Raw genomic sequence first — 15,652 nt, 5'->3', positions numbered from 1 at the left:
CAGACATGAGGTAACTAGACGGACTGTAGTTCAAATCAAATCAAATCAAATTTATTTTTATATAGCCCTTCGTACATCAGCTGATATTCTCAAAGTGCTGTACAGAAACCCAGCCTAAAACCCCAAACAGCAAGCAAAGCATGTGAAAGAAGCACGGTGGCTAGGAAAAACTCCCTAGGAAAAACTCCCTAGAAAGGCCAAAAACCTAGGAAGAAACCTAGAGAGGAACCAGGCTATGAGGGGTGGCCAGTCCTCTTCTGGCTGTGCAGGGTGGATATTAAAACAGAACATGGTCAAAATGTTAAAATGTTAAAATGTTCATAAATGACCAGCATGGTCAAATAATAATAATCATAGTAGTTGTCGAGGGTGCAACAAGCACGTCCGGTGAACAGGTCAGGGTTCCATAGCCGCAGGCAGAACAGTTGAAACTGGAGCAGCAGCACGGCCAGGTGGACTGGGGACAGCAAGGAGTCATCATACCAGGTAGTCCTGAGGCATGGTCCTAGGGCTCAGGTCCTCCGAGAGAAAGACAGAAAGAGAGAAAGAGAGAATTAGAGAGAGCATATTTAAATACACACAGGACACCGGATAAGACAAGAGAAATACTCCAGATGTAACAGACTGACCCTAGCCCCCGACACATAAACTACTGCAGCATAAATACTGGAGGCTGAGACAGGAGGGATCAGAAGACACTGTGGCCCCATCCGATGATACCCCGGACAGGGCCAAACAGGCAGGATATAACCCCACCCACTTTGCCAAAGCACAGCCCCCACACCACTAGAGGGATGTCTCCAACCACCAACTTACCGTCCTAAGACAAGGCCGAGTATAGCCCACAACGATCTCCGCCATGGCACAACCCAAGGGGGGGGGCGCCAACCCAGACAGGAAGACCACGTCAGTGACTCAACCCACTCAAGTGACGCACCCCTCCCATGGACGGCATGGAAGAACACCAGTAGGCCAGTGACTCAGCCTCTGTAAAAGGGTTAGAGGCAGAGAATCCCAGTGGAAAGAGGGGAACCGGCAAGGCAGAGACAGCAAGGGCGGTTCGTTGCTCCAGCCTTTCCGTTCACCTTCACACTCCTGGGCCAGACTATACTTAATCATAGGACCTACTGAAGAGATAAGTCTTCAGTAAAGACTTAAAGGTTGAGACTGAGTCTGCGTCTCTCACATTGGTAGGCAGACCATTCCATAAAAATGGAGCTCTATAGGAGAAAGCCCTACCTCCAGCCGTTTGCTTAGAAATTCTAGGGACAATTAGGAGGCCTGCGTCTTGTGACCGTAGCGTACGTGTAGGTATGTACGGCAGGACCAAATCGGAAAGATAGGTAGGAGCAAGCCCATGTAATGCTTTGTAGGTTAGCAGTAAAACCTTGAAATCAGCCCTTGCCTTAACAGGAAGCCAGTGTAGGGAGGCTAACACTGGAGTAATATGATCAAATTTTTTGGTTCTAGTCAGGATTCTAGCAGCCGTATTTAGCACTAACTGAAGTTTATTTAGTGCTTTATCCGGGTAGCCGGAAAGTAGAGCATTGCAGTAGTCCAGCCTAGAAGTAACAAAAGCATGGATTAATTTTTCTGCGTCATTTTTGGACAGAACATTTCTGATTTTTGCAATGTTACGTAGATGGAAAAAAGCTGTCCTTGAAACAGTCTTGATATGTTCTTCAAAAGAGAGATCAGGGTCCAGAGTAACGCCGAGGTCCTTCACAGTTTTATTTGAGACGACTGTACAACCATCCAGATTAATTGTCAGATTCAACAGAAGATCTCTTTGTTTCTTGGGACCTAGAACAAGCATCTCTGTTTTGTCCGAGTTTAAAAGTAGAAAGTTTGCAGCCATCCACTTCTTTATGTCTGAAACACAGGCTTCTAGCGAGGGCAATTTTGGGGCTTCACCATGTTTCATTGAAATGTACAGCTGTGTGTCGTCTGCATAGCAGTGAAATTTAACATTATGTTTTCGAATGACATCCCCAAGAGGTAAAATATATAGTGAAAACAATAGTGGTCCTAAAACGGAACCTTGAGGAACACCGAAATTTACAATTGATTTGTCAGAGGACAAACCATTCACAGAGACAAACTGATATCTTTCCGACAGATAAGATCTAAACCAGGCCAGAACTTGTCCATGTAGACCAATTTGGGTTTCCAATCTCTCCAAAAGAATGTGGTGATCGATGGTATCAAAAGCGGCACTAAGATCTAGGAGCACGAGGACAGATGCAGAGCCTCGGTCTGACGTCATTAAAAGGTCATTTACCACCTTCACAAGTGCAGTCTCAGTGCTATGATGGGGTCTAAAACCAGACTGAAGCGTTTCGTATACATTGTTTGTCTTCAGGAAGGCAGTCAGTTGCTGTGCAACAGCTTTTTCTAAAATTTTGGAGAGGAATGGAAGATTCGATATAGGCCGATAGTTTTTATAATTTCTGGATCAAGATTCGGCTTTTTCAAGAGAGGCTTTATTACTGCCACTTTTAGTGAGCTTGGTACACATCCGGTGGATAGAGAGCCGTTTATTATGTTCAACATAGGAGGGCCAAGCACAGGAAGCAGCTCTTTCAGTAGTTTAGTTGGAATAGGGTCCAGTATGCAGCTTGAGGGTTTGGAGGCCATGATTATTTTCATCATTGCGTCAAGAGATATAGTACTAAAACACTTTAGTATCTCCCTTGATCCTAGGTCCTGGCAGAGTTGTGCAGACTCAGGACAATGGAGCTTTGGAGGAATACCCAGATTTAAAGAGGAGTCTGTAATTTGCTTTCTAATGATCATGATCTTTTCCTCAAAGAAGTTCATAAATTTATTACTGCTGAAGTGAAAGCCATCCTCCATTTGCGAAGGCTGCTTTTTAGTTAGCTTTGCGACAGTATCAAAAAGAAATTTCGGATTGTTCTTATTTTCCTCAATTAAGTTGGAAAAATAGGATGATCGAGCAGCAGTAAGGGCTCTTCGATACTGCACGGTACTGTCTTTCCAAGCTAGTCGGAAGACTTCCAGTTTGGTGTGGCGCCATTTCCGTTCCAATTTTCTGGAAGCTTGCTTCAGAGCTCGTGTATTTTCTGTATACCAGGGAGCTAGTTTCTTATGACAGATGTTTTTAGTTTTTAGGGGTGCAACTGCATCTAGGGTATTGCGCAAGGTTAAATTGAGTTCCTCGGTTAGGTGGTTAACTGATTTTTGTCCTCTGACGTCCTTGGGTAGGCAGAGGCAGTCTGGAAGGGCATCAAGGAATCTTTGGGTTGTCTGAGAATTTATAGCACGACTTTTAATGCTCCTTGGTTGGGGTCTGAGCAGATTATTTGTTGCAATTGCAAACGTAATAAAATGGTGGTCCGATAGTCCAGGATTATGAGGAAAAACATTTAGATCCACAACATTTATTCCATGGGACAAAACTAGGTCCAGAGTATGACTGTGGCAGTGAGTAGGTCCAGAGACATGTTGGACAAAACCCACTGAGTCGATGATGGCTCCGAAAGCCTTTTGGAGTGGGTCTGTGGACTTTTCCATGTGAATGTTAAAGTCACCAAAAATTAGAATATTATCTGCTATGACTACAAGATCCGATAGGAATTCAGGGAACTCAGTGAGGAACACTGCATATGGCCCAGGAGGCCTATAAACAGTAGCTATAAAAAGTGAGTGAGTAGGCTGCATAGATTTCATGACTAGAAGCTCAAAAGACGAAAACGTCATTGTTGTTTTTTTTTTGTAAATTGAAATTTGCTATCGTGAATGTTAGCAACACCTCCGCCTTTGCCGGATGCACGGGGGTATGGTCACTAATGTAACCTGGGGGTGAGGCCTCATTTAACACAGTAAATTCATCAGGCTTAAGCCATGTTTCAGTCAGGCCAATCACATCAAGATTATTATCAGTGATTAGTTCATTGACTATAACTGCCTTGGAAGTGAGGGATCTAACATTAAGTAACCCAATTTTGAGATGTGAGGTATCACAATCTCTTTCAATAATGGCAGGAATGGAGGAGGTCTTTATACTAGTGAGATTGCTAAAGCGAACACCGCCATTTTTAATTTTGCCCAACCTAGATCGAGGCACAGACACGGTCTCAATGGGGGAAGCTGAGCTGACTACACTGACTGTGCTAGTGGCAGACTCCACTAAGCTGGCAGGCTGGCTAACAGCCTGCTGCCTGGCCTGCACCCTATTTCATTGTGGAGCTAGAGGAGTTAGAGCCCTGTCTATGTTCGTAGATAAGATGAGAGCACCCCTCCAGCTAGGATGGAGTCCGTCACTCCTCAACAGGCCAGGCTTGGTCCTGTTTGTGGGTGAGTCCCAGAAAGAGGGCCAATTATCTACAAATTCTATCTTTTGGGAGGGGCAGAAAACAGTTTTCAACCAGCGATTGAGTTGAGAGACTCTGCTGTAGAGCTCATCACTCCCCCTAACTGGGAGGGGGGCCAGAGACAATTAATCGATGCCGACACATCTTTCTAGCTGATTTACACGCTGAAGCTATGTTGCGCTTGGTGACCTCTGACTGTTTCATCCTAACATCGTTGGTGCCGACGTGGATAACAATATCTCTATACTCTCTACACTCGCCAGTTTTAGCTTTAGCCAGCACCGTCTTTAGATTAGCCTTAACGTCGGTAGCCCTGCCCCCTGGTAAACAGTGTATGATCGCTGGATGATTAGTTTTAAGTCTAATACTGCGGGTAATGGAGTCGCCAATGACTAGGGTTTTCAATTTGTCAGAGCTAATGGTGGGAGCCGTCGGCGTCTCAGACCCCACAACGGGAGGAGTAGAGACCAGAGAAGTCTCGGCCTCCGACTCGCTTAATGGGGAGAACCGGTTGAAAGTTTCTGTCGGCTGAATAAGCGACACCGGTTGAGCATTCCTACAGCGTTTCCCTCCAGAAGCCATGAGAAAGATGTCCGGCTGCGGGGACCGTGCGAGGGGGTTTATACTAACGTTACTATCTGTACTTACTGGTGGCACAGACGCTGTTTCATCCTTTCCTACACTGAAATTACCCTTGCCTAACGATCGCGTCTGAAGCTGGGCTTGCAGCACAGCTATCCTTGCCGTAAGGCGATCGTTCTCCTGTATATTATAAGTACAACGACTGCAATTAGAAGGCATCATGTTAATGTTACTTAGCTTCGGCTGTTTGAAGTCCTGACGAACCATGTCCAGATAAAACCTCCGGGGATGAATGAAAAAAGTTGAGTGAGGAAAAAAGTTGAGTGAGGGAAAAAGTAAAAATATACGGTAATGAAAAAGTAAAAAACCGTCAGGTATCAAAGTAAGATCGGCAACAAAAAACGCACAGCAGTGTAAACAAGTCTGCAAGTTGTGACCGGAAACAGGAAGTGTTTGGGTAGGAAAAAAAAAACATGAGTCAATGTTTGGGTTGCGGGACATTTTAGGTACGCCCTCTTGGCTTGTTATAAGAGGAAGCTCTTTGATAGGATAACAGAAGTGAAGATGAGAGGATGAAGATAGGATAGAGAGGCGAGGGGATAAAATAATGTTATACAGTACATACGGAAAGTATTCAGGCCCCTTGACTTTTGTCACATTACAGACTTATTCTGAAATGGATTAAATAATCCCCCCCCCCCCGTCAATCTACACATATTACCCCATAATGACAATGCAAAAACAGGTTTTTCATTTTTTTTGCAGAAAAACTCAACAGAAACACCTTATTTACATAAGTGTTCAGGCCCTCTGCTATGAGAGTCGAAATTAAGCTCAGGTGCATCCTGTTTCCATTGTTTCCATTGTTTTCTACAACTTGATTGGAGTCCACCTGTGGTAAATTGAAATTGATTGTACATGATCTATATAAGGTCCCACAGTTGACAGTGCATGTCAGAACAAAAACCAAGCCATGAGGTTGAAGGAGTTGTCCGTAGAGCTCCGAGACAGGATTGTGTCGAGGCACAGATCTGGGGAAGGGTACCAAAACATTTCTGCAGCATTGAAGGTCCCCAAGAACACAGTGGCCTCCATCATTCTGAGCAATCGGGGGAGAAGGGCGTTGGTCAGGGAGGTGACAAAGAACCCGATGGTCACTCTGACAGAGCTCAAGAGTTCCTCTGTGAAGATGGGAGAACCTTCCAGAAGGACAACCATCTCTGCAGCACTCCACCAATCAGGCCTTTATGGTAGAGTGGCCAGACAGAAACCACTCCTCTGTAAAAGGCAAGACAGCCTGCTTGGAGTTTTCCAAAAGCCACCTAAAGACTCTCAGACCATGAGAAGCAAGATTCTCTGGTCTGATGAAACCAAGATTGAACTCTTTGGCCTGAAGGCCAAGCGTCATGTCTGGAGGAAACCTGGCACCATCCCTACAGTGAAGCATGGTGGTAGCAGCATCATGCTGTGGGGATGTTTTTCAGAGGCAGGGACTGGGAGACTAGTCAGGATCGAGGGAAAGATGAACGGAGCAAAGTACAGAGTGCTCAGGACCTCAGACTGGGGTGAAGGTTCACCTTCCAGAAGGACAACAATCCTAAGCACACAGCCAAGACAACACAGAAGTGTTTTCAGGAAGAGTCTCAGAATGTCCTTGAGTGGCCCAGCCAGAACCCGGACTTGAACCCAATCGAACATCTCTGGAGAGACCTGAAAATAGCTGTGCAGTGACGCTCCCCATCCAATCTGACAGAGCTTGAGAGGATCTTAAGAGAAAAATGGGAGAAACTCCCCAAATACAGGTGTGCCAAGCTTGTAGCGTCATACCCAAGAAGACTTGAGGCTGTAATCGAGTAAAGGGTATGAATACTTATGTAAATGTCATATTTTTTTTTTTTTATACATTTGCTAAAACGTCTAAACCTTTTTTTGCTAAGTCATTATAGGGTATTGTGTGTAGATTGAGGGAAAACATTTTTTAAATCAATTTTAGAATAAGGCTGTAACGTAACAAAATGTTGAAAAAGTCAAGGGGTCTGAATACTTTCTGAATGCACTGTATATACAGCTAAATATATCAAGTTTCAACATTGACATAAATGTAACTGTTTATTTTATTCACTAAGGAAGATTGATTAATTCTCAGTGTAATGTATTGTTATGGATATGAATGACTGCAGGTTGGTGTATGTATTCATTGGCAAGCAGGATTTTTGTAGCTACAAGATCTCTCACGTTTTTTCTAGATTGTATTCGTATAGTGCTTTCCATCATGTCTAAAAGTACTTCATACCGTAACTCACCCTCATCCACTAGCTCCTACCTGGGTGATACAACATGGCAGCCATTTTGTGCCTTACAGAAACCACCCACCACACATCAGCTCCAACTAGTTTTCTCAATGTATGTGTTGCACGCAAACCCTCCTCCTGGACATATTAAATGATTCGTCATGGTCTGAGAGCCAGTCGTTAGCCCTCGTCCCGAGCCACTTCAGCATGTTTAGACTGGCAGGCCTGTTGTGCTGGGCTCTGGGCCCAGACACTGGGTACTGTACTTAACAAAGCTTATTGGATTCCCACATGGCCCACTTTCACATGCATAGACACACACACACACGCATCCTAGTTTTGATTTGGATTCTTTAGTTTGTGCATGACATTCTACGGTCAGTGCATGCATTGTTTAGGCCACTCACTTCACAAAATGATGCTGCCATGTTATTCCAAATATGGAAGTTCATGATATAGCAGGTGACATACAGAGATCAGGTGACTATCAGGTGAATAAGCTCAGCTGACAGACATACAGTGCATTCAGTATTCAGACCCCTTCACTTTTTCCACATTACAGTCTTATTCTAAAATTGATTAAATTGTTTATTTTCCTCATCAATCTACACACAATACCCCATAATGACAAAGCAAGAACAGGTTTTTAGAATTCTTTGCATATTTAAAATGTGCACTATAGGCCATGGATTCCCCAATCTGGGGGACGTGGGAATATATTCCCTATTGGGATGGGACATCTGCAGTACGTAATCGACAGGATATTCCCTTAATCTATGTCTGACTGGGAATCCCTGGAACGCTGTAAGGTTCCCTATTACTGTAGTGCTGTGGAACGTCTCTGAGCGTTGCCAGGATAGCGTGAAGGATCAGACCAGTGTGGAGAATCATGGAATAATGTCAGATTGGGAACAGGGAAGAGAAGCTGCCTGCCTGGCCAGCCACCCTGGTCCCATGTGGCTCAGCTGCTAAATGACTGAAATGAAATGTGATCCTGGCTTGTGGTGGTGGTGTTCCCATGTTCTCCTCTGTCAACAGGCCATCTGCCTGCATGGGCTTGGGAATCCCCATTCAATGCAGTGCAACTCAGACCCAGTTGATTTTGTATAGTGCAGTACAAGTGAGTGAGTCAATGAATTCTCTATTATGACATCCATGTTGGCAAAACATGGCTGATATGTAACTGGCAATACTTCCTGACAGCTATAGTGGATACATTCCATATTCCTCTTTTGTTCTGCCTCTCTTATCTATCTTTTTCATTATCGTTCCTTGTTATGTTCGGTAGACAGAAATAAGTTACTCCCTGAGGCTCTTTTCTGACTCGGGTTAGTGTTTGGTTAGTGTCTGCGGTAGTGTTGGGTTAGTGTCTGCGGTAGTGTTGGGTTAGTGTTGGGTTAGTGTCTGCAGTAGTGTTGGATTAGTGTCTGCGGTAGTGTTGGGTTAGTGTCTGCAGTAGTGTTGGGTTAGTGTCTGCGGTGGTGTTGGGTTAGTGTCTGTGGTAGTGTTGGGTTAGTGTCTGCGGTAGTGTTGGGTTAGTGTCTGCAGTAGTGTTGGGTTAGTGTTGGGCTAACCAGGCCACAGCTGTGACTGCCCTAGCGCCCTGTCAGATGGACCAATAGCAGGTGCCTCCGATGAGAAGCTGCCTCCCCCTCGCCCTCTCTGCCTCCCACTAATTGGCTGAAATCCCACGGGATCTTCAGCTAAGCTTCGGTTGACTTGCAGGTTTAGAATGTAGATAGCATAACAACAGTGTCCAGTGAGACCCTAGCTGGTTTAGCAATATGGTGTGGGAGTGAGTACAGACTGTACAGACTAAGTGGTGTTGCTGTGTTAGTGTGTGGAAACATATGTTTGGGATTAGTCCAAAAAGTGTTGAGTCTCTTGTTCCAATTCATTTTAGGATGTAGTACGATAGTCCTTGGGTATTGGTTGTTGTCCAAGGGCTGCACCCAAGTGCTATCCAATAGTCATATAAATGCCATTCACACAAGTCACAACTGGAAGTATGATACTAATATGAGACATGATGCATTTTAAATGTAGGCTTACTCAACCACCTGAAAGGGCATTCATAGATTTAGCCCGTGGTAACTTGTAGAATAGACACTGGCTGGAATGCAATTTTAACCAATCAGCATTCAGGATTTAGACCCACCCGTTGTATAATCTTCATTATAAACTGGGTGGTTCAAGTCCTGAATGCTGATTGGCTGACAGCCGTGGAATATCAGACCCTATACCATAGGTGTTACTGTTTTAATTACATTGGTAACCAGTTTATAATAGCAATAAGGCACCTCGGGGGTTTGTGGTATATGGCCAATATACCACGGCTAAGGACTGTATCCAGGCACTCCACGTTGCATCGTACATAAGAACAGCCCATATCCGTGGTATATTGCCCATATGCCACACCCCCTCGTGGCTTATTGCTTAAGTATGATATGATATTGCGCTTACTTATGAATGACACTTTTGGCCATTGCGAAGTTAGATCCCCTTTAGGATACACTATTAGCTATTGGAATAACTCCTCATAGCTCAATCTAGATGCTCTGAGACTAAATGACTGTGTTACGGAGTTCACTTCCCCTGTTTAAGTTTACATCACTGGAGGGATAGGAAATCTCAAGTATCTCTGGTTCGTGTGACATTCACATTGTACAGTGTGGGCTTTTCTGTAAACAGCTGTCATAAATCTACTCTGACAGTTCACCCATGAGAGGATGTCTGTCTGTCCAGTGTTTAGTTCCCTAGAGGTGCTATTTCATGTGAATGTGATGGTTAGTCTCATGTAACTTCCTCATTTTCCTCTAGGCTATTTGAGTCCATGGGAACTGGATTACAGTCAGACGTTTTTCCATGCTAAAACAGCCCAAGTTCATTTGACACAGTATTTGCCTGCTGAACCCCAAAACTCTCTCCATAAAGGCGTATTTTTGCTTTTATTTTACATCTACTACCTAGCTTGGTCAATCAGTCTGAAACCATATTGAGTCTGAAGCCCTATTGAGTCTGAAGCCTTATTGAGTCTGAAACCCTATTGAGTCTGAAACCATATTGAGTCTGAAACCCTATTGAGTCTACTGGGGTTGGTCCATGTGGTCTGAGGTTTGATATTTCACTCTGCAACAGACCTTTGCTGACATTTCGCTGACCTTTCGTTAGGTCACGAGTTGGTACCCACTGGGCACATACTTCAGTTCAACGTCTAGTTTTGATTTACATTTGGTTGAGTTGTCAGCTAACGTGAATTCAACGTGAAATCAACAAAACATTTCACCATGTCATTGGATTTGAGTTAAAAGTTGGGTTAAAGAAAGACTAAATTCCCTTACGTTGATGACTTTTTTCAAATTTCAATCTGTTTTCCACTTTGATTCAACATCATCGCATATCATTTTTTTGGTTGAAACGATGTGGAAACAACGTTGATTCAACCAGTTTTTGCCCAGTGGCTTTTGTTGTTTTCTCCACTGCACATGTATGGGTATGACCTGAGGCACTCATCCCGGCTAAGTCACTTCGTGAAGCACAGCACACCAATCAAGGCATGATGCTTTCTAATCTGCTACTGCACTGTGCCCTTGTACTCTTCGGTAACCTCATGTCAATGATAAAGTACTCTGTGTATGCTTACTCTATGCCCTTAACAACTGACTCAGGATCAGTTTGGCTGTTTAGCTGAGGGTTAAGTTTGGGGGTATGGTAAAGGAAGATGGTACAGGCTTAGAAAAAAAGGAGCTGTCTAGAAGCTAAAATGAATATTCGGCTGTCCCCATAGTAGAACCCTTTTTGATTCCAGGTAGAACTAGGGTTGCAAAGCTACCAGTAGTTTACCAAAGTTACTGTAATCTTCAGTCATTTTTGGTTATTAACAGAGAATAATATATGGCAATCTATCATAACTTTGGTAATTTATACTTGAATAACTTTTACAAAATGTATTCATACAGTATATAGGATTATTTTTTTTCAATATCTGTCCATATTGGCCACAGGTTTCTAGTATATAGACCATCTGGTTCGAGAAAAAATAGCCTAAATAATGAAACTCTGCAACTCGTACAACTATAGACTTTTTTCACAACTGCCACCAGTTTGACACTGAAACATTGTCAACAAATGTATAGTTAAATAAATAAAAGTGTGTAAAAAAAATTATAAAATATATTTCATGCTGTAACCCTCATATTAAACACCAATGATATTCACTAAGTTGATGGTTTATATTTTGGATAAAGTTTTTCAGCTTTTATATTCAATGTTTTATTGGAAAATCATCTTATTTAATACACTGTATGTTACATGTGTTACGGTCACACAGAGTTCCAGAGATAATTACAGACACCTGTGATAATCTGAAGTAGCCAAAAGAGACACTAGATGTCTTGTGATAGATTAAATAAAATCCTTGAAAGATACCAACATTCTGGTAATTTACTGGTCAACTTTTTAAGTTTCCAGTAATATACCCTCCCTTTGCAATGCTAGGTAGAACCCTTTTGGTTCCAGGTAAAAACCCTTCTGGGTTCCAAATTGAACCTTTTTCACAGAGGGTTTTACATTTTACATTATCTTATGGGGACAGCCAAAGAACCCTTTTTGGAGTGTATAGCTGATCCTAAACCAGTGGTTAAGTGCGTAGCGTAAACAGGAGCTGAAAAAAAAGGTCTGGTCCAGAAACAACTCAAAGTCCTAGTCTGAAAGAAGCCCTGGGCACTTCATGTTTTACCTTTATTTAACTAGGCAAGTCAGTTAAGAACACATTTTTATTTTCAATGACAGCCTAGGAACAGCCTGTTCAGGGGCAGAACAGATTTGTACCTTGTCAGGGATTTGAACTTGCACGGGATTTGAACAACGCTCTAACCACTAGGCTACCCTGCCGCCACAGACTAAATGTAAACTTAATGTAGACTAGATCTGAATGAAGACCTAGGCACTTCATGTAGACTAGATCTATAAGAATTGGACAAATCAGAATGCAAGGTGCCATTTTTATTATACTGCTTACAGCTATCCAATGTTTTCAGATCTACACAGTGCCCTGGGACCTAAGTAAGGGCTAGTGCTTTGTTTCTGGACTGGGCCAATGGGACTCCTGTACTGTAAGCGCTAGCTTCGTGTGTGTAACCTCACTTCCTGTCCTGTCTCTTCCCCTGCAGCAGAGAGTGGTGTGACTCTACTGCAGCTGATTGGAAACCTGCCTCCTGATGAATCCCGGGCCGGTCCGGGGGGGAAACCCGCCTACTACTTTGGAGGGCTGGACGGGCTGACTGCTGCGGGACAGCCGGCCCTGGCCCACCTCCCCAACCCCTTCTACAGAGACTTCTCCCTGGTCTTCCAAATCATCCCCTCCAGCCCCGGGGTCCTCTTCTCCATCACAGACGCCTCCCAGAAGTTCATGTACGTGGGGGTGAAGCTGAGCGCCCCGGACGCTGACGGCAGGAATCAGAAGATTCTGTTCTACTACACAGAGCCCGACTCTGAGGCCTCGTACCTGGCTGCTAGTTTCACCGTGCCCTCCCTGGACATGGTCTCCTGGACCAAGTTCTCTCTGTCCGTGTTCAAAGACCAGGTGACCTTCTTCATGGGGTGCGACGCCTCTGGGAAGACGGTGAAGTTGGAGCGCTCGCCGGATGACATGGAGCTGGACAGGGGGGCGGGCATCTTCGTGGGTCAGGCGGGAGGCGCGGACCCAGACAGGTTCGAGGTACAGTATGGATGGCCAACCACACCTCTAATGCTGACCTGACCACGCATATTTACCTCTAACTTTATTGTTCTCTCATGTAAAACATATTTATTGTTCCCTCATGTAAAACATCTTTATTGTTCCCTCTTGTAAAATATCTTTATTCTTCCCTCATGTAAAACATCTTTATTGTTCCCTCATATAAAACATATTTATTGTTCCCTCATGTGAAACATCTTTATTGTGCCCTCATGTAAAACATCTTCATGGTTCCCTCTTGTAAAATATCTTTATTCTTCCCTCATGTGAAACATCTTTATTGTCCCCTCATGTAAAACATCTTTATTGTTCCCTCATATAAAACATCTTTATTGTTCCCTCATGTGAAACATCTTTATTGTGCCCTCATGTAAAACATCTTTATTGTCCCCTCATGTAAAACATCTTCATGGTTCCCTCTTGTAAAATATCTTTATGCCTTCCCTCATGTAAAACATCTTTATTGTTCCCTCATGTGAAACATCTTTATTGTTCCCTCGTAAAATATCTTCATGGTTCCCTCTTGTAAAATATCTTTATGCCTTCCCTCATGTAAAACATCTTTATTGTTCCCTCATGTGAAACATCTTTATTGTTCCCTCGTAAAATATCTTCATGGTTCCCTCTTGTAAAATATCTTTATTCTTCCCTCATGTAAAATATCTTTATTGTTCCCTCATGTAAAACATCGGTATAACTCTTCCCCTAAAGTCTCTGTCGTTCTGCACCCCCACCCTCAACCCTCACTCTGGTGTCAAACCCCATGTGACCATCACATGTGGTTAGACAGGTCAGTGACTATGCTGAGGGGTCAAAGTTGAAAGGCCAGACGACAGGACAGGTCAGCTAATAGATTTACTAGAGGGAGGAGGGGTTAGTGGTGCTGTGTTAGTGAGATGTGACTGGCTGTCTGGCTTTCCTGTTGCCAGTGACACATACCTGACTGAGATTCCTGAGGGAGCGATTAGTGAGGGATTTACCCCCGAACAACGTGTGGGTTTAGGTTTCATCTCACTCACTCACACCTGCTGTTTTTAACAGGCAGTGTGTTGAAGCGTGCATTCTCATAGTCTAACTCTATCAGGCCCCTGGGAGAGATTTAGAACCCGGTCTGTTGTTTCAGCAAGACTGTCTGTTCTGAGTTAGTAAGGCCACGGTCAGTCAGACACATTCTCTTTACATTTTATTGTATATTAATGGCTTTGATCCTGACTAGCATCATTCAATTCATACTGCCCCAATGGCTATACAGTATCTCCTTTCTCACAGCCATCAGTGTGTTTGTCTGTGTCTCTGTGTGTGTGCCTGTGTCTGTGTGTCTGTGCGTGTTGTGCAGGGGGCGATCGCTGAGCTGAACGTGGTGGGTAACCCTCGAGCAGCTGAGCTACTCTGTGAAGACGATGATGACTCAGACGCTGTGAGTGATTAGACTGTAGAACCAGACACAGTTTAGTAGGAATATGATGTGATTCATGTCAACTAACGTTTTCTCAAATGCCTTGACTTGTCTCTGTTTGTCTTGCTGTCTCTCTCTCTCTCTTTCTCTGTCTCTCTCTCAGGCCTCAGGTGACTTTGGCAGTGGGGATGGGGACAGAAGAGAGACCGGCAAAACTGTAAAGGTATCTTCTTTATCCTATGTTGTCCTGTTAATCTATTCTGTGATGTGGAAATAGAAGGAAGGATTTACTGTGAAAGTATTGGATCAGGGTCTGTCTGTCCTGTCTAACCTTCCTCTCCTCCCTCTCTTCCATCCTGTCAGACCACCCCTCCATCTCTCCGACCGGTGCCAGAGCCCCCCCTGACATCATCAGTGAGCGACAGGCTCTCAGAGACAGGTCAGTGGGCTGAGTCGAACAATGATGACATCATCTGTAAAGTTATCCTCCAAAATATTACTTAGGTTTATTGAAAATGCGCATATAATAGTCAACCAACCAAGCTATATTTAGAGTAACTTCAGTGCTAACAAAAACGGTTGATGTAAAAACTGTGAAACTATCTGTCATGGAAATATGTACCTAGTGTAATACCACACTACTTGAGAACCTTTATGCTCGTTACATACGGTATGCTGGGATATACAGCACACTAGCACCTTCTAGTGGAGAAGGTAGACATTACCTTTAATTTTCCTTCAAGAGTGGCTGATTGTAAAGGAAAAGGAAAGGGGGATACCTTAGTCGGGGGGGGGGGGCTGCCTTAGTCGACATCCACGTCATCGGTGCCTGGGTTAACTACCTTGCTCAGGGGCAGAACGATAGATTTTTAACTTGTCAGCTCGGAGATTCGATCCAGCAACCTTTCGGTTACTGGCCCAACGCTCCTACCCGCCAGGGGATTGTTGATAATTGTTAGTGTTTTCTAGTGTACGAACTAGGCATGCAGGTAAAAGTGTGTTTGTGTTGATTGACTGTAGGTGACAGGAATCATCAGACCTCAGTAGAGTCCAGACCAGGGTCAGGAGGTCAACCAGGTAGGTCACTGGAAACTTTGTCTGTCCGTCCGTCTGGCTATATTATAAACACTCTCCAATGAGGTCCAGTGGAGTTCCCTGACAACGAGTCCCTGATTTCCAGGACAGTATACCCTTACCACTCCATGTCAGAATTCAGGGAAACTTCACTGGACTAGGTTGATGAGATCCCATCATGCCCTCCTCAGCATGTCCTGTCTGCATGGAACTCTGTGGAGTAGGTTGGCACGGA

General features: G+C 44.0%; 1 protein-coding gene across 4 annotated transcripts in view; it reads left to right on the top strand.

The window, feature by feature from the left end:
• Positions 1–15,652, top strand: part of LOC106574706 (collagen alpha-1(XVIII) chain) — a 118,947-nt gene that overhangs the window by 83,334 nt on the left and 19,961 nt on the right. For 3 of the 4 annotated variants that reach the window (XM_045697866.1, XM_045697863.1, XM_045697865.1), the window contains exons 2-6: positions 12,379–12,926; positions 14,284–14,364; positions 14,507–14,566; positions 14,707–14,782; positions 15,364–15,420. In XM_045697866.1, coding sequence (XP_045553822.1) covers positions 12,379–12,926; positions 14,284–14,364; positions 14,507–14,566; positions 14,707–14,782; positions 15,364–15,420 — 822 coding nt within the window. The remainder of the gene's footprint in view (positions 1–12,378; positions 12,927–14,283; positions 14,365–14,506; positions 14,567–14,706; positions 14,783–15,363; positions 15,421–15,652) is intronic. The other variant, XM_045697864.1, reaches the window with a different exon arrangement.

This window comes from Salmo salar, chromosome ssa16 (genome assembly GCF_905237065.1).
Source record: "Salmo salar chromosome ssa16, Ssal_v3.1, whole genome shotgun sequence".
NCBI classification, from domain to species: domain Eukaryota; kingdom Metazoa; phylum Chordata; class Actinopteri; order Salmoniformes; family Salmonidae; genus Salmo; species Salmo salar.
Note: the sequence above shows the minus strand (reverse complement) of the source record. Positions and strands in the feature narration are given on the sequence as shown.